Below are 24,012 nucleotides of genomic sequence, written 5' to 3' on the forward strand. Positions count from 1 at the left end.
GCCTAGGTCCTGACCATGCCCAGGAGGTGAGGGTGGGATGGTGAAAATCAAACCGTGGGCCCTGCACTGTCCACCCGCTATGTGCCACGCACTCTGCAAATAGGATCTCCTCCAAGGCATGCTGGGTCATGGTCCTTTGACCTATAGGATAAAGCTTAGCCCAGGCCACCCAGCTGAAGAGCAAGAGAGCAGGCGATTCAGACTATCTCACCAAATGCCCACCACAAAGCCTGGCACACAGTAAGTGCCCAATAAATGTTCGCTGGATGAACAAGGGAAGGGGGTAGAAATGCAGACGGTGGAGGGCCTCTTTCTGAGCACCCAGCAACAGGCCCGGTCTGTCTACAGCCTCCTCCTGCAAGCACAGCTACGTCTAACCCACATGTCACTGACCTTCCCCCTCCTCGTCCACCATTTTGCCACCTGAGAATTCACAAGATTCAGAACAGTGCTAAGAACCAAGGCAACACTCCCTCCCGGAACCCCCATTTAAACACCCAGAGGGGATGGATGGAGGTCCTCTCCTAAAGATGAGGGGCAGGGATGGCCAAGGGACCTGCAGCACCTGTGCCTCACTATCCCCATCCCACGCGTGTTGGGTAGATCCTGACAAGGACGCCACATGGGGCCAGCTCTTTTGCCAAAGATTATGAACGTGTTTAATCATAAGAAGATCTAGAAAACTGCAGGCCAACCCTCTCTCTACACCTGTTTTCATGGCAGCAGAGGGAAAAAAGTCAAGTGTTAGAGCTGGGCAGTGCAGGTGTGGTGGCTGGGAGACAGCACGGGCCTCAGCTCTAGCCCACAGGCTTCAGATCCTCCATGACAGATGCTGCTCCTGAGAGGGGTCTGGGCCGCAGGCAGCCTTACTCTAAGCCAGATGCACATGGAGCCAAGGAAAGGAAAAGAGAAGGTGACTGGGCTAGATTTCATCATGGCCCCTCCCAGGCTGGGATGAGGATGCCTTCTTGGGGTTCTCATAGCCCCCCACATTCATGTCCATCACTGCATTTAGCACCATCATGTCCTTGATTATTTGGTGTTTGTCTCCCCCAAAAGAGGGGAGACACCCTCAAGACTGAGCTCTTGAGAACACAGAATACATCTTACCCACTACTCTATTCCCAGCACCTGGCACATCAGATGGCCAGGTGTGGTTGCACAGGACATGCACTGTACAATCAACCCCATGGCACACAGCAGGCACTCTGTATACACCAGATATGCAGATTAACAAATGAATGGCCAGGTGAACAAGCAGACCTGACCTTCCAGTGCCAGACTGGGCACCCCATGAGCCACCATGATGCCATCTCATAAGCCCATACCCGCAAATCTGGTTTCTAAACCAGCCCTAGAGAAATGGGTAAATCTGGTGCATATTTTCCTCTAACCCAGGATATTTATATAGCTCTGTTAATGTTCAACGCTTATATAGGACATGTTTTAAATAATTAAGGCATAATGTATTCATTTGTTTAATAAATTACACTGAGCATCTACTGTGTCCCAGGCACTCTTTCCAGTCCTGGGGATGCAGAAGTGACTAAAAAGCCCCCATGGAGCTTAAATTACGAGAGAGAGAGAGAGAGAGAGAGAGAGAGAGAGAACACACAAAGGCGTAGATCCAGCATTAGCTGTCAGGCAATGTTTAGAGCTACAAAGAAAACTAAAGCAGAGGAAGGGGAAAATGAAGGAGGTCGGGGCTGAGGGATGCTAGAAAAGAGTTAAGAATTTTTTTTTTTTTTAAGCAAAGGCCCAAAACCTGTAATCTAATAAATGTTTCTCAAGTGCTTTTAGGTATCAGGTATGGGGCTGTCATGCTGACAAGCCTGGCACTGTCCATGCTCTTGAACCTCTTAAGTACCACTCCCGGGTCTCCGTGTCCAGCCAGTCACTGGCTCTCAAAGCCAGCACCTCAGAGCTCACTGTTTATTCTCAAGAAGGTTCTGGAACTCTGCTTGGGCACGGGCCAGCAGGCCAGCCTCCCTCAAGGGAAGAATCCAAGTCACTGCTTTACAGTCAACGCTTCGTTTTTGACCAAAAACGGAATTGACCGGCTGCATCACCCAGCCCGATCCACCCGCCTAGGCCCAGAAAGTTCTTCATACTCAAGTGGAAGAAATACGGTCACTGAGGACAGCCTAAAGGAATGTGCTCTGTGTACGACGGACTCTCCAGCAGCTGTTCGGTGTTTATGACAGATATTTGTAACGGGGGGGGGAGGTGCTTATGACCCACTATTCGGAAAAGCAAGCAAGCAGAATTGATGGCTGAGAGCGCGGTACGATGCTACTCCTCTCAAGAAGAAGGCCGAGGCAGGACAGACACAGAGAGCCCCTCTGACGGGTGGGCAAGTGGACGGACATTCTTTTTCCTGGTTCTCTGCGTTGTTCTGCACTTTCCAATGCTTTAAAGTGAGACATGCTGATTTTATGATCAGTAAAAAAAAAAAAAGAAAAGAAAACCTTTCGGCAAAGATCTGAAAGATGGAGAAAATGAGTCACGAGGTTGCGGGATGAATCGAGCACGGGTCTGAGAAGTGGGTACACTGTCGGAAAAACAGTCTTTCTCCCAAGACGACAGGGAAGAACGTGGGGCAACGTGAAGCCGGGGCACAGCGTTTCCCAGCCTTGGCACTACGGACGTTGGGGCCAAATGATGCTCTGTTTTCCGGAGGGGGCGGGGGTGTGCTGTGCATGGCAGGCTGCTTAGGGGCATCTCTGGTCTCTACCCTCCACCTGCCAGCAGGGCCCCTCCCCCCTTCACCCCAATTGTCACAACCAAAAATGTCTCCAGACATTGCCATGTGTCCTGGGAGGCACAAATGTTCCCCAATAGAAACCACTGCTCGAGACTTTAAGTTCCTAATAAAGAAACCAGAGTAAACAGAAATGTTCTTCACCTTCCAGGTACAAAGGTTCATGAGTGAATCTGTAACTCTTTTTGCCACCTAGGGGAAAAAAAAAAAAAGTGTCTGACTCATCAGTGTGATAAATATTCCTGGTGGGGGGGGTCAGCATCTCCTGGGGAAGAACATGTGTTCTTCCCTACCCCAGTGGGGAAAGAGTCTCTCCAAACCAAGCACTCTCCCCCTTCAGCCTGGGTGTTCTAAAAAAGACCGGATTAATCCAACAAGGAAAAAAAAGTTTCCCTTTAGGAGAAGCCAAAAATGTGGTTCAAACAAATCCAAGGTCACGGGCTCTCGAGAGCTGGCTACAGCGGGGCAAGAACGGGCCCTGGTGCCAAGCTGTATCCCCGTGCCACCCCCCAGCCCGAAAGCGCCAGAGAGAAAAGGGGCTGCCCCGTCTGAGTTCAGACCCGCAGGCTGAGGACCTGGGTGTGAGGCCACGTGGCTGGATTGGGAAAATGTCCCACAGCAGTGCGAGGGTGGCACATGGCATTTTCATTGCCAAATTAAGTGCTGACGTGGCCAAAGGAAAAAAGAAAAGGGAAAAAATAAGTAACTGGCAGCATTCTGCGGTTCTGCACCAACTGCTTTGGATCTGCTGGCAGCGGAGGAAGGGAAGGGGAAAAAACCATCTGTAGTCAAGAGTTTAAGGACGCTCCCTGTGCACCTGGACAGAAAGGAGAGAGACCGCGTTCTGGGAAAAAAGATTCAGTTGAACACATATGTGTCACTTGAGCAAGCACACGGAGTCTTTTTCACCTGACTGAAGCAAGTCTGTGAGCTACAGTGATCCTGAGGTTGCCCCACCCAACATGTGACCTTGGCTTGCCCATCAGAAGGTGTGGACTCAGCAGCAGGAGAGAAGCAAGCTAGACTTAAGGCAGAACTTCCCAACCGAGAGAGCTCGGACATGCAGGAACTCATTCTGATTAGGAATGAAAAGCTGAAGGAACTTCTTGCCTCAGGCTGGCAAAAGGAAATGCTTTGCTTTTAAAACCACTAGGGTTCATAGCAGCACAATTTATACCAGCCACAACATGGAAACAACTCAAAACGGCACCAACTGATGCATGAAAAAACAAAATGTGGCAGAGTATTCCCCATCAACGGACCGACGTGAAGTGCAGACTCATGCTACCTCATGGGTGAGCCACGAAAACCTCACATGGAGGGGAGGAAGCCAGGCACAGAGTACCACACAGTCTAGAATTCCATTTATGTGAAATGTCTAGAAGAGACCAATCCCGAGGCAGAAAGATGCGTGGGTGCCCAGGAGAAAATGTACAGGGATTGGTAACGGTTACGAGGTTTTCTGGAGGGGCAATGAGGATGTTCTGAGGGTGATTCTGGTGATGGTTGCAGAACACTGAACATAACAAAAATCACTAGACTGTATGCTTTAAATGGGTGAACCGTATGTTAGGTGAATTCTATCTCAATAAAGCACTTATTACAAACCTCTAGGACCCCCACAGCAAACCGGAGCAGAGGAATAAATGAGCCCCCCACCCCCACCCTGGGAAGACATGGAGGCAACTGAAGGAAGGAGCAGAAGACTGAAGTTTAGAGGCCAGACTTGCGGTGCCGACCCTGCCAGCAACCACCGTGTGTCCTTGGACAAGCTGTTCCCCCTCTCTGACATTCAGTGGCTTCCCACTGCATGGAGACTAAAACCCAAACTCCTCACCCTGAAGGCCCATCTCCCACCACTGTCCTTTGCCCACCATGGTCTGGCCACACTGACCTCCTTTTTGTTCCTTCAACAGACTGATCCCACACAAGGCCTGAGGGATGTGTACCTGCTGTTCCCTGTGTCAGAACACTGTTCCCCAGATCTTCTCCTTGCTGGCTCCTTTCCAGGCCACTGTCACCTCCTCAGAAAGCGCTCCTCTGACCACCCCACCTGGGTTGCCCCGTGCCGCCCCCAACACTCCACTCCTTAGCTCATCATCTGTGGTTTTTTCCTCATAGTGCTTAATGCTCTATGAAGCCAGTGCTTCCTTGATTCGTTTTTACCCGTCTCTCCCACCAGATCGTACGCTCCACGAGGGTAGGGACTTGTCTAGATGTTGTTCACTCTGTCTCCCCAAAACTGTTATGGGCTGAATTGTACCCCCGTTCCAAATCCATAGGTTGAAGTCCAAAGTCCCCAGTACCTCAGAATGTGACTGTATCTGCAGATGTAATTAGTTAAAAGGAGGTCATTAGCAGTGCCCTAATCCCACATAACTGATGTCATTACAAAAAGGGGAAATTCAGAGACGGGCACAGGTAACACTGGGTGAAGACGGAGGCAGACACTGGGGAGAGGCCTCTATAAGCCAGCAAAGGCCAGAGAGTGCCAGCACACCCACAGAAGCTGGGGGGCGGGGGGAGACAGACCCTCCCTCGGAGCCTCAGGGAGAACCAATCCTGCCAACATCCAGGTGTGGGGCTTCCAGCCTCCAGAACACTGACAGATTACATTTCTGTCGTGTGAGCCCCCCAGTCTGTGCTACTTTGTCAGGGCAACCCTAGGAAAATAATGCAAGCATTTAACACATAGGAGATGCTCACTAAATTCTCCGGAATGACTACATTGATGAACAATAAATAGCTCTTTCTCAGGGACCAGCCCCAGTCACAGAGACGGGAACCTGGCCGCCCCTGGAAGAGAAGGGATAGGTTTCCCTAAGCCTCAGCTTCCTCACCAGGGAACTGGGAGTAACAATTCTACTCCTTCTTGAGTCATTGGAAGGAGTCCAGGAGCTAACTCCTGCAGAGAACAGGAGCCCCGGTTGGCCCTCAGCAAGCACTGGCTGTGTCTTAGCCTCCCATAACAGATACTTCCAGAACACCAGCACTGTGCGAATGGCCCGACGGGGCAGCCCTGCCCCTCTGGACAGTCTGAGACCTGCCTGGGGGCAAAGTGAATAAGGAACATGCCCTGAAGGCTCGGGGAGTCTGTCATTAATTAGCTCCAGGGGGCACGAGATCAGGGCAGGACCGGTGCCCTCTCTCAGCAACAGCTGAAGGCAAAGGAGAAAAGGTGTCAGATGACCTCTTCCCTCTCTGTGGGGTAAGAGCTCCAAGAAGAAAGGGGAGCAGAGGAGGCTTTGAGACTCCAGTCTGACTGATGAAAACACAAGGCAGCCCAAAGGTTGCAAACCAATCCCCTGAATTTTAAGCCAACCGAGAAGAGAGAAAAGATTCTTAGAAGTCTCTGCACAGAAGCCTTCAAAGAGGACAGGGTGAGGCCCTGGCTTTCAGAGCCCTGGCCTGGGTGAACAGGCAGGCGTGGTGGCTGGGGAGCGGGCAGGTCTGCGGTGACCTGGCAGGCGCCGAGTGCACGGGGGTAAATGATGGGACTCCTCCCAGGGGAGTAATGACAGCAGTTGTCGCGTACAGAACACTCTGTGCCGGGCACCATGCCCAAGGCTCTATGGAACTGAGCACATTAAATCGCCAACAAACGCCAGAAGGTTGTCCTGTTGTTATGCTGCTTTATCAGTGAGGAAACTGAGGTGCAGAAGGGTTGGGAGAACCCTGGCAAGAGCAGCAGTGGGACTTGAACCCAGGTCTCGCCAACTGCCAGCCTGCACGCTCAGCCACAATGCGTGCCCCCCACGACCCCAGCACCTCCTCTGGACTATGCCACATAGGTCACCACTTCCCACAGCCTCTTAAGAGCCAGGACTATAATTATCACTGTCCCCATTCCTGCTACGAGAGCCCTGAAGCTCGGCAGGCCCAGAGCCACCTCGCAGCAAAGGACGAGGACTTGGGCCCAGGGCCGCCACCCTGGCTGTAAAGCACTGGGACCCCCTCCTAAGTCAGCCCTGAGAGCCCGAGATGGTCCTTCCACAGGGGTCCTGAAGGGGCTGGCCCAGCACTGATGAGGCACGCCGGAGGGGGGGCAGGGGAACTTCTGGGAGGCAGTGGGGCGGGGGGGTGGTCAGTGAGGCCACCCCGGGCACCCTACCGTCATCGTGCTCGGCCTGCTCCTGCTCGCCGCTGGCATACGTGCGCAGGAACTCGGCGAAGGCGCCGTCCCGGGCCAGCAGCTCCTGGTAGGAGCCCATCTCGGAGATTTTGCCGCCCGTCATGACAAGGATGACATCCACCTGGGGCAGGTAGCTGATGCCGTGCGTGACCAGCAGCCGAGTCTGTGGGCAGAATGGGGACCGGTGGGTCAGCGCCCAGCTGCGACTTGCATGCCCGGACACCTCACCGGCCAAGCTTGGGCGCCTGGGGACCCTGGGGCGCTCTGTTCTGTGGGTTCCTTCATTCAACACAGGATGATTGGTAGGGGAAGAAAGGGATAAAGAAAGGGGGGTAATCAGAAGGGGGAATGAAACATGAGAGACTATGGACTATGAGAAACAAACTGAGGGTACTGTATGGTGGCTAACATAATATAATAAAAAAAATTAAAAAAAAAAAAAGAAGTACAACAAAGTGCGTGCTGGGTGTCGCAAGAAGCAAAGGGGATGGGCTGAGGGTGGGGGTTGCAATTTTCACAAGGGTGATGGCAAAGCTGATTTGTGAACAACCATGGAAAGAATGAGGGGAAGGTACTGTGGATGAATAAAAGAATGAACCCGATACAAAACAATTCACAGGCAATGGATTAATTTTTTAAAGTAACCCTCCCATCACAACCCCCCCAAAACACCTGCTACAAAATTTGTACATGTGTATGTATTTTATCCAGTTATTTCATGGTTGGGGACATTCAGCAAACTGCATGAATTGAACAACTTTTCCTTAAAGGGCCAAATGCTAAATATGTTCAGCTTTCTGAATCCTCCGGTCACTATGGCAACGACCGGGCTATGTTGCCACAGTGGGAAGGTGGCCGAACACAAGACGGAAAAAGATGATCTGGCCGTGTCCCAATGAAGCTTTATGTATGGACACCGGCATTTCAATTCAATGCAATTTTCATTTTCATAGATCTCAAAATACTATTTTTCTTTGGATTTTTTCCCGACCACTGAAAAATGTGGAGGCCTTTCTTAGCTTAAGGCAGCAAGCCAGACTGCTGACCCCTGCTCTCGAGACAAGAACTCAGGTGCAGGAGAAGGGAGGGCCTTTTTTTTTTAAATTTGCTTTACATATATTCTTACACCCTTTGATTTTGTTACCACGGGCATGTATTATTCTGTTAACAAAAATTTCTTTAAAAATTATGTTTGTACAGAATTTTTAGGGTGTGTATGGGAACGCTTATGATAGGTTAAGTGGCATGATACCTATGATATATATATATATATATATATATATGTGCATGATGTGCTGACCCTATTTAAAAAACCTTCTAAGACTTGAAAGAAATAAAATCTCTATAAAGTGGGATTGTGCACAATTGCTTGTTTGTTTCTCTTTCTCGTGTTTTTCTGAATCTCCTCTGTTTTCCCCACAGGCATGTGCGTTACTTTTTTCTCCAGAAGAAAAAGAAAAGAAACAGTGCTCCCTCCCAATCACCCTGTAATTCCCCTAAAAATAATCAACATCATCAAGAGGGGAAGACCCATTTCCTGTCATGTCACGGTGCTATGGCAGTCTTCCTGCTCCCAACCTCCATCCCTCAGCCCACAGCCACCTCAGCAGGGAAGGGGGGTCTGCCTGCTCAAAGGGGATGGGATTTCCCTCTGTGAGGCCACCCCTGTAATTAAATCAGGAAGAGGGGGCTCTGTTGGCCACGTGGAGACAAGGACTGCAAGCCAGTGTCAAGGACTTCCCCTAGAAAGACAAGAGCAAGAAAGCTGTCCTGGGAAGGTATCCAAGGGAAGCATTAGAAATGTGTTCTTAAGTCCAATTTAAAAAAAAAAAAAAAAAGAAGAATCCTGGAAAGTGGGAGGTGAAGGAGTGACCAAGGGGACACATTCTGACTTCAGCGAAGAGTGAGCCAGCCAGACACCCGAGCCCTGCCCCTTCCGCAGGCACCTTGTTCCTCAGCATCCCCTTGGGGCCAATCACGTTTTCAAATATGTGTTTTCCCACATGGGCATCCACGGCCGACAGGGGGTCGTCGAAGAGGTAGATGTCGGAGTCACAGTACACGGCCCGGGCCAGGCTCACGCGCTGCTTCTGGCCCCCAGACAGGTTCACGCCCTGGGGAGAGAGACAGCAGAAGGGTGGGTTTCCCGGGGAGCCTTGCGACCTGCAGACGGGGAACCCCACTCAGGGTGCAGCCGACCCAGGCTGGCAGCTCTGTGGTGCTACACCGCCTCCTCTCGTTGGAGCAGGAGGCAAAGGTGTGAGATCATATCTGCGTGAACTGGGTTCAAGGCCCGCCGTGGGGTCTAGCCTCAACCCTAAAATAAGCAAAAGAGAAAACCAGAGCCCCTGTGAGCTGCTGAGCGGACACGCAGCACGGAGTGGCGATTCAGCAAAAGGCTGGCTGGTGGCGGCAAATAATGGCGGGCTACAAGCAAGGCACCAGCAGCTGCAGAAATGAGCCTATCGTGGCCGCTGCTGTTAGAGTGGGCTAACAGCTGACATTTTTGCGAGCTTGCTGTGATCTATACCACTCTCCGTGGAAGCACACAAAGCCGAGGCAGGCTGTGCTCTGGAGGTGCCAAAATCCAGCCCCACTCACCAGGAGGAAGGGCACTGATTTTTTTTTTTTTAATTTTATTTATTTATTTGACAGAGAGAGACAGCCAGCGAGAGAGAGAACACAAGCAGGGGGAGTGGGAGAGGAAGAAGCAGGCTCCTAGCAGAGGAGCCTGATGTGGGGCTCGATCCCAGAACGCCAGGATCACGCCCTGAGCCGAAGGCAGATGCTTAACGACTGCGCCACCCAGGCACCCCAGAGCAGCAGTCCCAGCCCTCCCCCAGCAACAGATTACTGAATGTCATTTTCACATGTGGCTGGGGAATCGAAGTGGACCCCCCCCCCACAGGTTAACTGCCCAGTCTCCTAAGAGATGGCCGCCCACCTAGGTACCGAGCTGGGGTCCTGGCAGCCAGGGTTCTTCCGGATGGCCCCTCTGGCCACAGCTCTTTGGCCCAGGGGCAGACACCAAACCCAATTATAATCTCTCGCTCTAGATTTTGGTACTGGGACCTAGACAGGGAGTCTTCCAAGGAGCAGAAGCAGATACGTGCATTAAAACAACAAGAACAAAAATTGCCCAGGCTCCTCTGCTAACTGCAAACCCAAAGAGCCCTACTAACAGTTGTTGTTTTTTTCCAAGGAGCTATAGATTTCCCTCAAAAGAAATTGTCCAGGAACTAGGAAGCTGGGGGAGCCACCGACTTGTAACTAAAGAGAAAGGAAAGCTCCCTTGTGCTGCCGTGGAACATTTGTACTCCCCAAGCACACACCAGATAACCATCAGCGGTGCTGGAACAGGCGGCCAGGCAGAGGGAAAAGCACATGCAAAGGCCCTGAGGTGGGGAGGGACTCGGGCAAGTCACTTAGCCCCTCCTATGCTTCTTCCTCCTCAGCCACAAAATGGAACTAACAGTAACTCCCATCTCATGGCCTTGCTGTAAGGATAGAATGCATATAAAATCTTTATCACAGTGCCTGGCACCCAGTAAATGCTGAACAACTGTTAGCTCCTGTATCATTACTTTTACTATGATCCTTGTTTTGGAAGGGACTGTGGACCTCTGAATCATTGATATGCCTCCCCTCCTTGTAGAGTGCCCTCTGTTACGTGATTCTGTGGTCACATGACTGCAAAGGTAGAGGGCACTTCCTGGTGCTTTGTCATTCAGTTTAATCAAGTGAAAACGACAGACAATATGCTTTAAGGGATATCATGTGGGGTTTTTGTTTGTTTTTTGTTTCTTGATCTCTTGGGCTTCTGCTGTCACTGTGAGAAGACCTTCCCCCTGCAGAGCTACCATCCCTTCAGCTAAAGCCCCAGCAAGGTGTGTGGGGCAGACCCCAGCCAACCCTACAGGCTGGAACTGAGCTCGGCAGGCCTGCGCTGTGGAGCAGAGCTGCCCAGCTGAGCCCAGTGTGGGTCAGCCGCCCAGTGTGGGTCAGCCACCCACGGTCAGCTCACACACCCTCAAACGGGAGAAGTGTTTGACATCAGCTCCTGGAATTCTGTGGCTGATATAGGGGCCATGCTGAAGCCATACTGACCTTCTCACCAATCTCTGTCCGGTCCCCACTGGGCAGGATTTCCAGATCTGGAAGGAGGGCACAGGCTTCAATGACAGCATTATAATACCGTTCCTGCAGCTGGCGGCCAAAAAGGATGTTTTCTCGGAGAGAATCGTTCTGAATCCAGGCCTGCTGGGGGACGTAGGCCACTGAGCCCTAGGAGGCACATACAGAAGGCAGCAAGACAGACAGACAGCCTTGGTTAACAAGATGGCGGCCAGCCAGCCAGTGCACCCACCGAGAGGGCCCTACTTCCCAAGATACTTTCAGCACACCCATTGTTTCAGAAGGGGGGACATGGAGTCACGAAAGCCTCGGATGCCGGAGCTGGGATCAGACCCCACACTAGGTCAGTTACAGACTCTAATATCAGGAATTCAGGAGTGGAAATCCACATTGGTGAGATTATAGTTCTGTGTTTACGAAGTATTCACTGAATGACTCCAGCAGAGAACAAAACTCCTGCTTCTCAAGAATAAGTCCCTGACATGATTAAAAAAAAAAAAAACTATTTGATTACAGTTATGGTCAATGTTAAGAGAGAAAAATGTATGAGTCCTTCAAGAAGTCCTTTAGAGAGAGACCAAGTTTGGGTCATCAGGGAAGGATTCCTTGGGGAAATTTCCTTGATGAAATTTAAGCAAGTACTTCAGTATCAAAATCATCCACTTCCAAAGTTTAGTGCTGATTTCCATGTGCTAAAGTGCCCGGAATGTCATGAGAATATGGACTCGGGTGAGGGCATCTGTTTCACGTATTTGAGTAAGAAAGTTTTAAACAAGATCGGCCAGGTAAGGATACGTTGCTGTGACAAACAGGAGGTGGAAAAGCATTCCGGTCAGGGGCAACAGCATGGGCAAAGGTCCAGAGGCAAGAATAACCTGGCACATCCCAGGAACAGGAAGGCCAGTATGACTGGAACATCGTGTGAGGGGGAAGACAGGGAGGAATAAGCAGGGGAGCAGGGGTCACCTCACACCAGGCTAGGGGTCCTGGTGAGGAGTGTGGGCTTTACTAGAAGGGCAAGAGGAATGTTTGAAGATTCTTACCTAAGAGAATTCTGGGGGGGACAAGGTTGGGAGTGGGACCCAGGTGTCCTCAATCTTAACCTTCTTTCTCAGATAAATAACTAAACTAAACTGCTGACTCTAATACTCTAACTTACAAGAGGCCAAAAGGTCACAAAGTGTCACCACAGAGCCCACAGGTAATTCAGACACGGTGTGCACAGCCCCACCAAATAAAAATATTTGGAAAAAAATTAATATTTTAAGCACATTTCTAGCATGCTCCTTTGCAGGGCAAAACAACCCATTAGAAATCTGTCAACCCAGCAAACCAAATACTCAGTGCACCCTCCCTCAACTTGTACATGCAACATTTTTGTATTTAAAGGCTTTTGACTTTAAAACAGCGGTTCTCAACCGGGGGCAATTTTGCTCTCCAGGGGACATCTGACCATGTCTAGAGGGTGGAGGATGCTACCAGCATCTAGTGTATAGAGGTCAGGAATGCTGCTGAACATTCCACAAAGCACAGCACAGCCCCCCGCAGCAGAAAATCATCCAGTCCAAAAGGTCAATAGTGCCGCGGGGGTAGAAACTCGTTAATGAAACAAGAACACAATGTGGATGGTTTGGAGTTTTCTTCCATCAACCGAGGTCACACTGCTAATTAATCTTACTTTAGTAACATGTACTTGAAAGCAGTGATGGGACATTTCTTAAAACAACAGCTAAATGTCATTAGTTTAGATACAACGATTATAACGTGTACTTTTCTACTAATGCATACCCGGCTAAAGGGCCTCATATAAACAAAGAAAGGATTTTGTTATGAAATAAAAACAACTGCATAAACTAGCATTCCCAAGAGGAGATTCCGAGAGACATCATTTCTGCGGATGCAAACAGTTGTTGAACAGATAATAAAGAGTATGGGAAAATACGTCTGGGGCACACTGGGTTAACTGAACTAAGTTTTCTTCTCCTTGTGGGACTTCTCAGAGCCTTTACTTTTTAATGTTTACTTTTAAGTATCCGAGAGGGAGAGAATCTGAGTTTGCGGTATCTCCCAAGCCTGTTGGAGCCCAGAACTCTACTCCCCAAACAACTGCAAGACAAGTTTGCTGTAGACCATGCTCCAAGAAATGCTGGGTCAGCAAAACTTCGAGGGAAGCTTCTTACGCCAGGGAAAGTCCTTCGTCGGGATTAACCTAAATGCAAAACAAGGCTCTTGATTTCCAATGAGACTCGTCTGGAAAGAGGAATATCTCAACTTAGTTTAAAGTATGCTGTATTATTAAAAACCACAGTCCTTCTTTTAGTCCCATATTAAGAATCCAAGGAATGCTCAGGATTTAAAAAGTTCTCTTAAAAACAATTCTCAGAGAAAATATCCCCAAGACACAAATAAAAATTTTAAGTTTTGCTACATTTGTAAAACAGAGATAGAGAGAGAGATCCATGTACAGTAACAAGCCAAAAAGACTCACGCATGAAGAGAGACCACGAGGTGCACACTGAGGGCTAGAGATGCAGAGAGACCGAGAGACCGCGAGGGGACCAGGGAGCATCCGTGTGTTTACTCAGTACTTACTGAGCGCCTACTACTTGCTGGGCACGATTCTTAGTGCTGGGATACAGCAGGAAATCAGTGACATCAACTCTTGCCCTCCAGGGGGCCACGGAGAAGAGCAGAGAAAATGGGAGAGGAGGGAGTTCCTCGCTACTCTTACTTCCTGCACGGGGGCCGTTATGAAACGAAACACAGCATCGTGCTCGCCCTTCCCCTCAGGCCAGCAGCACCCCGGCTGCCCCCCACCTGCCCGGTCCTCGTCCTACCTTGACAGCCACGTGCCCCTCCACCTTGTCCATCTCGGCCAGGAGTGCTGAGAGCAGAGACGACTTTCCACAGCCCACCTGGCCCACCACGGCCACCAAGGAACCTTCCGGAATGGAGAAGGTGATGCTGAAATGACACAAGGGCTCTGCCTCAGCCACGCCCTCGCCTGAACAGGAGGCGGCCCACCACAGCTGGATGTACCCCGGGTGAAGAGAAGCGGAAGGCAGGGCTGTTACGGGCCCTGAAAGTCTGGCAATTACTTCCACGGTTTTCCTTCCGCTTAGCTGAGTTCAGTGACTGGTCTCAGCGGGCCCAGGTGTATAAGGCTCTAGACAGGCACTGGGATGCACGCACATCTCAGAGAAGCAGAAGCAGCAGGAGACACCTGGCGCTGGGGTGGGGGTCAGGTCACAATAAGGGAGCCTGATGGTGGAGTATTAACAATGCAGGTGCCCTGAGGGACAGACACCTCAACGTGAACTCTGAGAGAAAGCAGCACCAGACACGGAAACCTGTGAACAGCTGAAGAGAAGGCCCGAAGGTGTGAAAGAACAGGTGTGGTTAGGGACTGACATGTTGACAACACAGGACGAGGCAGGGAGGAATAAGGCCGGTCCTGAGGAGGGGGCAGGGGGCAGCCACACCCGAAGACATCAAAGTTCGAGGTGCTAAAATGCTCACACCTCGGGGCCTGACATGGATGACTGAGTCTCGGAAACGGGTCTGTTCAGAAATCACCCTCTCACAGATGGTGGTGCGCAAGTACCATGAGCTCAATGCTCCGCCAGCAAGACTGCCCGCCCGAGGACATGGGGCGTCGCCTGCTGCCACGTCGGGGCTGATTCCATGCTTCCGGGGAGTGGCAGGCACCCCGAGCCCAGGGCCTCGTTGGATTTACTTCCTTTGGGTGTGCTTTTCAGTGGATGCTATCAGGTCTCAACATATTAGTGGAAATGCTGTCGGATTTTGCAGTGGTTCCAAATGGTCCCACCAATTACGCTTTTGTTCCCAGGCTGAGGGGGGAATGGATGATAGGGCCACAAAAGAACACGAAGCCCACTGAGGCAGCCCCTGTGACTGTCCAGGTGGGGATGGAATATTTTTATAGTGAGGAGAGGAAAGGTTTGGACTGGGATAAGTTTTGGGAGTTCAAGGGTGGGCGTGGGGGGTGTGACTAGAACAAAAAAGCAAGAGAGACAAAGAGACAAGAGAGAAAAGCTAAAACTGAAGCAGGCAGGAGTTAAGTGAGACATAAGGAAGAACTTCCCAAGCATGCAATCCCACCAGGAGTTTTCAAGGGAGGTGTTACGAAGATTCTTTTCTCTAGAGAGTTTTTCTCGCCTCCTCCCACTTCCCGAGTTAACACACAGCAATAATTTGGCCACCCAGTGAGAGGATAATTGTTAAGGGGCTTGGGGGGGGGAAATGTGGCCCCTAAAAAGGTCCCTGTGGCCCTCTATTTTGGGGACTCTTCTGGGGAAGCCTGACAGAGCCACCAAGCAAGGCCTCCCCAGTTCAGAAAGGAGGAAGAGGCGCTGGACCACTGGCCTGGAGAACCAGGTCAACTCCCCAGACACTGTGTGCTTTGGGAAAATAAGGGCTGGGTGGGCAGGGTCCCAGACGGGGACACGGCAAGAAAGGGTGACTCAGGCAGCCAGGGACCCTGAAGGGGACAGAGAAAAGCGATTCCATCCCAAAAGCAAATCCCGCTGACAAGAATTCCTTTCAGCAGACCCAACCTGGCCAATCCGTGTGCTGTCTCTCCTGGCACGTGATTGGCTCAGGGAGGGGCACATGACCCAATCTGGACCAATAAGAGGCAGGTGGATCTCCAGCCCAGGTAAGAGGTACACTCCAGGCTCATGGGGCTATTTGCCATCATGAAGGGAGAGGCAGCTTGAGAAGGAAGCACCACAGAGGGAAACTGAACAAAGACAAGATGGCGGGGATTCTGAGGGCACTGAGTCCTTGGATCACGCTGTACCTGAGAGTGGCTCTCAGTGATGCAACCCAAAAATTTCCCTGTTTGTTGCCTAAGCCTATCCGTGCAGCATTTCTGTCATTTATAATCCAAGGGAACCCTCTGTGCCAGCTCCTTCCTGTAGCCCAAGCAGGAATGACTGGACCTATTTCCCAGATAGGTAAACTGAGGCCCAGAAAGGCAAAGTGGCCTATGCAGCGTCAAAGAGCTAGAGCGTGGCTGGAAGTCAAACCCACATTTGACCAGAGCCTCGTGGCTCTCTCCACATCCTGGCTTACCCACTTAGCGTCGGAGGTTCGCTCCTGGCCCACGTGAACGTGGCATTCTTCACAGAGATGCTGTTTGCGCCCCCGCCTAAAGAACACCAGCAACAACATGTCAGGCAAAGACGGAAGTCCCGAGACTAAGCGTCCACAGGAGGCTCTCATTTTTTTCCCCTAATCTTTTTTAGTTCAATGCCAGATGCTAGACACTTGCACTAGGGCATTATCTCCTTTCATCACACCTGGTTTCTAAAGAACCCCTACCAGACCCACAAAGCAGACGGAAACCACAACAGGGCTCTGCGCTGAACGCCAGGAGGTTGCACCACCCAGATACCCGTCTGGCAGAGGTGGGGGGACCCCTTGGGGTTTACTTAAGGCTCCAGGAACTCCCTCACCCCATCTTGGGAGGATCGGGCAGCTCTGGCTAGGGGGCCGAGCAGAAGGCAAGGTGAATGGGGAACAGGCAGTTCTTTCCATCAGGCTGACCCTTGACCCTGGGCCCTCACCCCACCCCAAGCCCTCCCTTTATGTTCAAGGTGGGGTCCTCAGCCAAAGCACCTGGATTGTAGGGCTGTCTCCTAACACCTCTCCCTGCATCCCCTCTCCCTCCCGCCCTGCTCACATCACACAGCAGGTCAATCTTTCTGAAACACAAGTCATATACACTGAAACTGCAGGCTGTGGAACAGGAGGTGGGGTTTCATGGGGTGGATGGGGGAGGGAAGAATGATAAGACAAAGCCGGCTTTCTACGGACAACAGCAGCTCCGGAGTCTAAGCTCCAGGACCCTCTGTCTTCGTTTAGTTTCCCTCCCCTTCCTGTCCTGCTACTTCATGTTAAAAAAACAAGTTCTGACTCTTCGTCTCCAGCCTCCTTGAAACTACCTAGAGATAAGATGGGCGTGTTTTTAAGCTATCAAAGAGAGAGAGAAATTCCCCTGTAACCCAAAGAAACAAAAACTCCCGGCAAGAGGCAGTTACTGGTTAACCTGACCTCACCTCCCTCACTCGCACCCCGCCCCCTGCCCCCTTGCGACACAGAGCAAGGAGGAAATGGGAAGGCGCTATTTAAGTGATTTAAGGAAAGCTACTTGAGTCAGACAAGCTAGAAAACCACCAGACGGGGCTGGAAGCTGCCAAGGTGACCCCGTCTGGCACCCACGGAGTGTAGATAAACATCTCAAAAGTCAACCAGCCTAGGAAGGGGGTGCTGAGGCCTGGGGGTTTTCCAACAGGACACCTGCAGGGAGCTGGGAGCAGCTTCAGGAGCCTGCAACCACCATGGCCTGTCCCACATGTCAGCCCTATTGTTATGCAGAGAACTGTGACCCAGGAGGAGATGGCACCGGGCCATCTACAGGACAGTGGGGGAGACTAGGTCCTCGGGATGCCACAAACCCATGAGCAAAGGCCAGGGATGTTGGGAAGAAGATTCCAGCACCCCCTGAGTAGGGATTCTCAACTGGGGGCAACTGTGCCCCCCTACAAAGGACATCATGTCTGGCGACAGTTTCGGTTTGTTGAAATTGGGGTGGGTACTACTGGGATCAAGTGGGTCGAGGCCGTCCATGCTGCCCAGCGTCCTGTAATACTCAGGACGGCCCCGGACAAGAACACTTGGGCCTCCAATGTCAGTAGGGCCCAGGCTGAGGAACCGGGCCTCTAGGGTTGAGCTGACAAGGTCCCAGATTCCTTGTCCTTTCACACTAGGGAAGTAATGACCACCACATCTGGGGAGCAGGCCCTGCGCTCAGTGTTCAACACACCATGGAAGAGATCTGAAAGCCTACCGAATGCCGGGCACTGCTCACACCAGTGCTTATACACCAGTGCATACACACGTTCGTTCCTCTGACCATAGCTGCTGGGCTCTCGAGCCCAGCTGTGTGGGTCCAATCCCCATGCTGCCACTGCCTAGCTGAACAGCCGTGGGCGATTTACTTAACTTCTCTGGGCCTCACTGTCCTCATCGGTAAAGCAGGACTGATAATAATGAGATGGACCTCATACAGCTGTGGTGCTAGGCACACAGTAGGTGCTCAGTAAATCTCCATAGGGCAACACTGTACAGTGGGTAAGAACAGGTTCCTCTGACTGGCTGTGGGTGTGAATCCTACTCTACTACGTATTAGCGGTGTGGTCTCAGGCAAGTGACTTAGGCCAGTTTCCTCATCTGTAAAACGGGGGGGCTTCCACAGCCCCTCTGTGTGCTATGCTGAGCACAGACATCCTTAAAACACAATGTGCATGATGGGAGTGCCGTTTAAGTGAAAAGTAGTCACGGCTGGTGATGCACTGATATTTACTATTAAGTGCTTGGAGGCAGAGCTAGAAATAAAATCCCCACTCAGGGAGGTTGACTAGGAAAGGATAAATTAAAATAAGCTACAAAAGAAAGAAGCCTACCAATAAAAATCCACATAACACCCTGACAAGGAAAAGCACCTTCATTTCCATTACCCAGATAGGGAAACTGAGGCTCAGAGCAGGCAACTGACCTGCCCAAGTACACAGAGCTGGTGGGTTGGAGCTGGTCAGCCTCCAACGTCCTTGTCGTGCCTTCCCATCTGCCCAGAACAGAGTCAAGATTTGAGCCCTGGAACTGGCCCCTCGGTGGGAGGCCTCACCCCCTGGCTGCCTCTCAGCGAGAAAACACCAAGAAAACAGAAGTTGAAGTTCACCCGCCTGGGATGTGCAAGATAAGGCGCGATGCCCACCCGGCTCTGCAGAGCTCCTGCTCCCTGAGGCCTCACAGCCAAACCCGAGGGGAGCCTCCGTGGCACAGAGGGACCCAATGCACACACCGTCTTTGATGGGCCTTCGCTCAATGCTGTCAGGCTCCAGCTCCTCGTGAGACAGAAAGATCCTGAGGCGTTTGAGGGAGACACTCGCCTACACAAAAAGCAATCGCAGGGTACAGTTATTTTTAAAAGTATTTTTGCAAAAACACAGCCCGAGGCTAACTTTCGGTGGTTTCCCTTGGGTGTGGAGGGGCCCACATCCTCCCTCATCTCTGGCGGCTCTCGTTTCCTACGAGAGTGTGCAGTAGAATGAGAAACAGAACGGGTTTTGGTTCTTGTCTGTTCTCCTTTCAAAGCCCATAACGGGTATGAAAAAAGAAGGCAGGGGGATTGTCGTAGATGACAAGGGACTTCAGAAACAGTAACCAAACGCAGCGGCCCCGAGTAAGGGTACCAGCTTGCAAGCGGGGAAGAAAGAAGTCCTGGGGCTCTGCTGCAGGGTGATGACGTTCACCACACCGCGAGCTGCCTACAAGAGAGCATGTCATGGCCGCCACCAGAAAAAGGAAACGAACATCACGCGATGTGGCAGACGCGCTAACGCTCCTGCAGTCATTCTTCTGCCACACACGTTGGCTACCTTAAATTCACACAACGTGATATATCAGTTCTATCTCACACAAGTAAATTGGAAAACAAACAACAACAAAAAACCACCAAAGAACAAGAGCAGAAGAAATGCACGCTGAAGGATTTATGGGTGAAATGTCAAGAGGTCTGGGATTTGCTTTAAAATTCTTCAAGGGCGCCTGGCTGGCTCTCTTGGTGGAGCATGTGACTCTTGACCTCGGGGTGATGAGTTTGAGCCCCAAGCTGGATGTGGAGATTACTTAAAAATAAAAAAATCTTAAAAAAAAAAAAAAGGAAGGAAGAAAGGAGGGAAGGAAGGAAGGAAGGAAGAAAGGAAGGAAGGAAGGAAGGAAGGAAGGAAGGAAGGAAGGAAGGAAAGAATTCTTCAGCAAAGAAAGGAAGGAAGGAAGCAGGGGAGGGAAAGACAGAAAAAGGATTCGATGAGCCAAGTGTGGCAAAATGTCGAATTTGGGTGAATGCTACACAGAGTTCGTTATTACACTATTTGTTCTCTAACTACATTTGTGTATGTTTGAATTTTTTCATAACAAAAAGGGGTTTTATTTGCTTATTTATTTTTTTAATGAAAGCATACAGTTGTACAACCAAATCTTAAGGTTCATTTGTCTGTGTAGCTGAAAATCGGGCTTTCGGTATGAATGCGTTCAAATGCTGAGGAGAAAAATACGAAAAAATACCACGAGTTGGAAAGTGTAGGAGTTTCACAAAGAGTACAAGTGCGACTGAGTGGACAGATTCCTCACCTTACAGAGTCACTGCCATGGTCTTTAGGATTTCTGGGGGGTCTAGGTTGGGGTTTTTCCAACGGCTGGTTGAGGCCTATCAGTGGGTTGTGATATCAGTTTAGTAAGTCACAAGATGCGGTTTTGAAAAAGCAGAGTAAGAGCGGGGTGGAACAGACTGCATCAGAACAGGCCAGGATAAATGTTTCAGAATCTTGCAGAGCTCAGGAAGCCTGGCTGTACGCAATATCTGTGTTGTACGTTCAAGTGTGAGCTCCTTGACAAGAAGTAACATGTATTCCTTTCTTTGGGGCGTGACCAAAACAGCACAAAAGCCACTGCTGTGAGCCTCGCCCAGCCTCCGACTGGGCACAGTGGGACGGGTAATGCAGACGGAGCTGTATGGAGAGGGATCCATGTGCCCTTTTACTTGGCTTCCCCAGAGAACCCCTCCCTCCAGTCCCTCCAGCTTTGCTTGTACCTGCACAATGCTGCTGATGACCACGGGCAGAATATTCAGGGGAAACCGGAGGATGTTAAACAAGGCCAAGGACACGAAAGCTTTCTGGGCGTCCAGGATGTTGTTCTTGTTGACGGTCACGTAGACGGCAAATGTAGACAGGGCCACCTGTAAGCAGAGCGTCCAGCACTGACGTGTGTTCCTGCGTCACAGACATAACCGCAGGAGCAGCTGCACTCCCCCCCACCCCCTGCAGAGTGTTTGAGCCCGCCCTGCAACAGGCCGCTGGAGGAGCAGAAAATGCCTAAAGCAGTGTCTAGCACACAGCAGACACTCACTAAACACCCAAAGACCAAACCAGATAAATGGGCAACCAGGAGCTGCAAGTCCTGGCCCCTGCCCCAACCTTCTCCAAAGCACGCTGGACACACATTCTGGGGACCCCTCAACGTCACCCAGCGCAATTCCACCTCCGGGCCTCTCCCCTGCAGCCTCTCTGCCTGAAACAACCTTCCCGTCGGACGGTGGCCTGGTTCTACCCTCTGGCCCTTCGGAAAGGCTGCCCTACCCCTCCACCCAAAACACCCCTGCTCTTGCTCTCTCTCCTTTTATCCTGGCTTATTTTTCTTCAAAGCAACGATCACATCCTTTTACTGCAGTACCGTATGTATTTACTGTCTGTCTCCTGCACTACAGTGGAAACAAAGTCAGGGACTTTGTTTTGCACACAGCGGTATCCTCAGAGTCTAGAACAATCCCTGGCACACAGGAACACCTTGAGCAAGGTGCCTCCCCGTGCCTCACATGTCGCATCCATGAAATGGGGGTGGAGGTGGACAGTTAACGGCACTATTTAAAATTCCTCCCAGCTCACAGAATAATTTTATACCCCCAGGAAAGGAACATTAAAAAAAGGGGGGGGGCAAGCAAAACTAACAGACAAAGGTACTCCCTTCCTCACAAAGTTAGACTCGCATTAAGCCCTGTGGTGGTTCCTGGGACTCTACTACCCAGGCTCCCAGCCGACCGAATTTGGGTTCAGATGTTTGAGACAGCAGCTCTTCACTTCCCTCGCCAGGAGAAAAGGAGGACACTCCCAATAATCCAGGGCTGGGCAGCTCAGCTTGGGAGGGAGGTACGAGATCAACGGGTGGATTCCCGTGACCCTCCTTTACTGCTAGGGACAGACAGGTGCCAGGTGTCACCAGGCGAGGCTAAACAGCAGGCATCCCACGAGATCACCCAGAATATGCTATCAGAAGCAATCTGCACAACCCTGGACCCCGACAGATGGACACAAGTCCCCACGCCCACATTAGCCCCAGGATCCCAGAGCCATTAAAGAAAGGCTTTCCCTGCGGGAAATCAACTGCCCAGGTCCTGCCTTTCTGAGCTCAGAGCAGAATGCCTGGAAGTCAGGATACTGGCGTTTGAGCCCTGCCTCTGCTGTGGATGTGGTCCAGTGCATTTGCAGGGTCACAGTCACCTCGTTTCCTTATTACCTACTGGAAGGTAACACAGCTTAAAAGTGAAAACCAACAGCTCTGCCACGTATCAGCTGTATGACCCTGGGCATGTCACCTCCCCTCTCCAAGCAAGCCTCGGCTTTCCTATCTACAAAATGTGAATCAGGATACACCTTCGCAGGGTTGCTGGCAGCAAGCAATCAGGCACTTATGCCAAGTGCTAAGCACACTGCCCGGGACACAGCAAAATGCAATATATGGCAGCCGTTTTTATTCCTGGCTACAGGACTCAGTCCAAGATCCTTGGTTCATTCTTCCAAAGAAGCTGTTAGCTGGGTCCCAAGAGCTGGGCACTGTGAAGTCGAACTGGTTCCTTTCTGGCTCTGACATTAACAAGCTGGATGACGCACCAGCCTCTCACTTAAAGATATTCTTAATCAGAACGCCCCGAATATATCCACACAAAGGAACAGTATTCAGCCATAAAAAGGAATGCAGCACGGAAACCTGCTATGACACAGATGACCCTTGAAGATATGATGCTCAGTGAAAGAAAAGCCAGAACACACAAAAAAACACATATTGTGTGATTCCAATTGATAGGGTGTGTCCAGAACAGGCCAATCCATGGGGACAGAAAGCAGATGAGCGTGTGCCTGGACAGGGGGAACAGGGAGTGACCATCAATGACTATAGGGTTTCCTTTTGGGATGACGGGAACGTTCTGGAATTACAGAGTGTTGATGGTTGTACAACCTTGTCAATATATTAAACACCACTGGGTTGTACACTTTAAAGTGGTAAATTATAGCTCTGTAAAAATAGTGAGAACAAAAAAACCCACCCCTCTAAAGTCAGTCCATTTTACTTTGTACGGAAGCCAAAGTCTTGACTCTGGCCCCAGGGCATACCTGGTTTGTAAAATCCCTTCCCTGAAACTGGCCTGAGCTCCTCTCCGACCATTCTCCCCCCAGCTCCTTCTGTTCTCGCCCCACCGGCCTCCACGGGGCGGGCACCATCCTGCCACAGGTTTTTTTTGCACGTGCTCCTTCTGCTCCCCGGTGGAAGCCCTCCCCTCCACTGGGCCCTCACTCAAGCGTCACCATCGTATGTAAAACTGCAAGCCCTCCCTATCACCGTGGCCCGAATCTTTTCTCTTCCATAGCCCTTCTGACAAGTTAGTGTGCTCCATGGCGTATTTATTATGCCTACCGTTGATGGTCTGTCTCTCCCAACTAGAATGAACCGCCACTCCCCGAGGGCAGCCATTTCTGTCTGTATAGCCACGGACTGTGGCCAGATACTCCGTGAACATCTGTGGACGCACAGACAGGTGCACAGATGGGTGGGCAGGGGCTGGATGTGCCTGGCGGCAGAAGAGCACACACCCAGAGGTGTCTCCTCAGCAGTGGGGAAAACCAGGCCCCAGGCATCTCGCCACCAGAACACACCATCGTCGGGGTGGCCGCTGGCAGCACAGAGCACAGAGAGAGGGAGCAACATCACGTGGCCCATAAGTTCCACAGCCCTGGGTTCTCTAGGAAGTGGAGGCCATGCTTCATCAACGAATAACTGAGCACCTACTGCATACCAGCACCATGTGGTGAGGAGCACGGCAGGCTGGGCCTTCCTGAGACTCACGGTCTAGGGGAAACAGGTATCAAGTGAGTTCTCTTCAGCAGGGGGATTTGGACACACATGGACATGAGTGCCTCGTGATGGGTGAGAGTCAAGGATGTGACAAGTTTTTTGCAAACAATGAAGAACAAGTCCCACTCCAAGAGCTAACAGTGCCTCCCTGCTGAGACACGCGGCAAACAAATGTACCATCTACTCCAGCCCAGCTCCGAAGAAACCTGAT

General features: G+C 51.1%; 1 protein-coding gene across 1 annotated transcript in view; it reads right to left on the minus strand.

Annotated features, from left to right (window-relative positions):
- Positions 1–24,012, minus strand: part of ABCC1 (ATP binding cassette subfamily C member 1) — a 116,631-nt gene that overhangs the window by 25,563 nt on the left and 67,056 nt on the right. Inside the window, exons 14-20 of the mRNA XM_019807751.2 lie at positions 20,707–20,853; positions 18,916–19,003; positions 16,125–16,200; positions 13,865–13,991; positions 11,001–11,177; positions 8,840–9,007; positions 6,873–7,056 (exon numbers count right to left, since the gene is read on the minus strand). Of these exons, the coding sequence (XP_019663310.2) occupies positions 6,873–7,056; positions 8,840–9,007; positions 11,001–11,177; positions 13,865–13,991; positions 16,125–16,200; positions 18,916–19,003; positions 20,707–20,853 (967 nt within the window). The remainder of the gene's footprint in view (positions 1–6,872; positions 7,057–8,839; positions 9,008–11,000; positions 11,178–13,864; positions 13,992–16,124; positions 16,201–18,915; positions 19,004–20,706; positions 20,854–24,012) is intronic.

The sequence above is a fragment of the Ailuropoda melanoleuca genome, chromosome 10 (genome assembly GCF_002007445.2).
Source record: "Ailuropoda melanoleuca isolate Jingjing chromosome 10, ASM200744v2, whole genome shotgun sequence".
In the NCBI taxonomy this organism is placed as follows: Eukaryota; Metazoa; Chordata; class Mammalia; order Carnivora; family Ursidae; genus Ailuropoda; species Ailuropoda melanoleuca.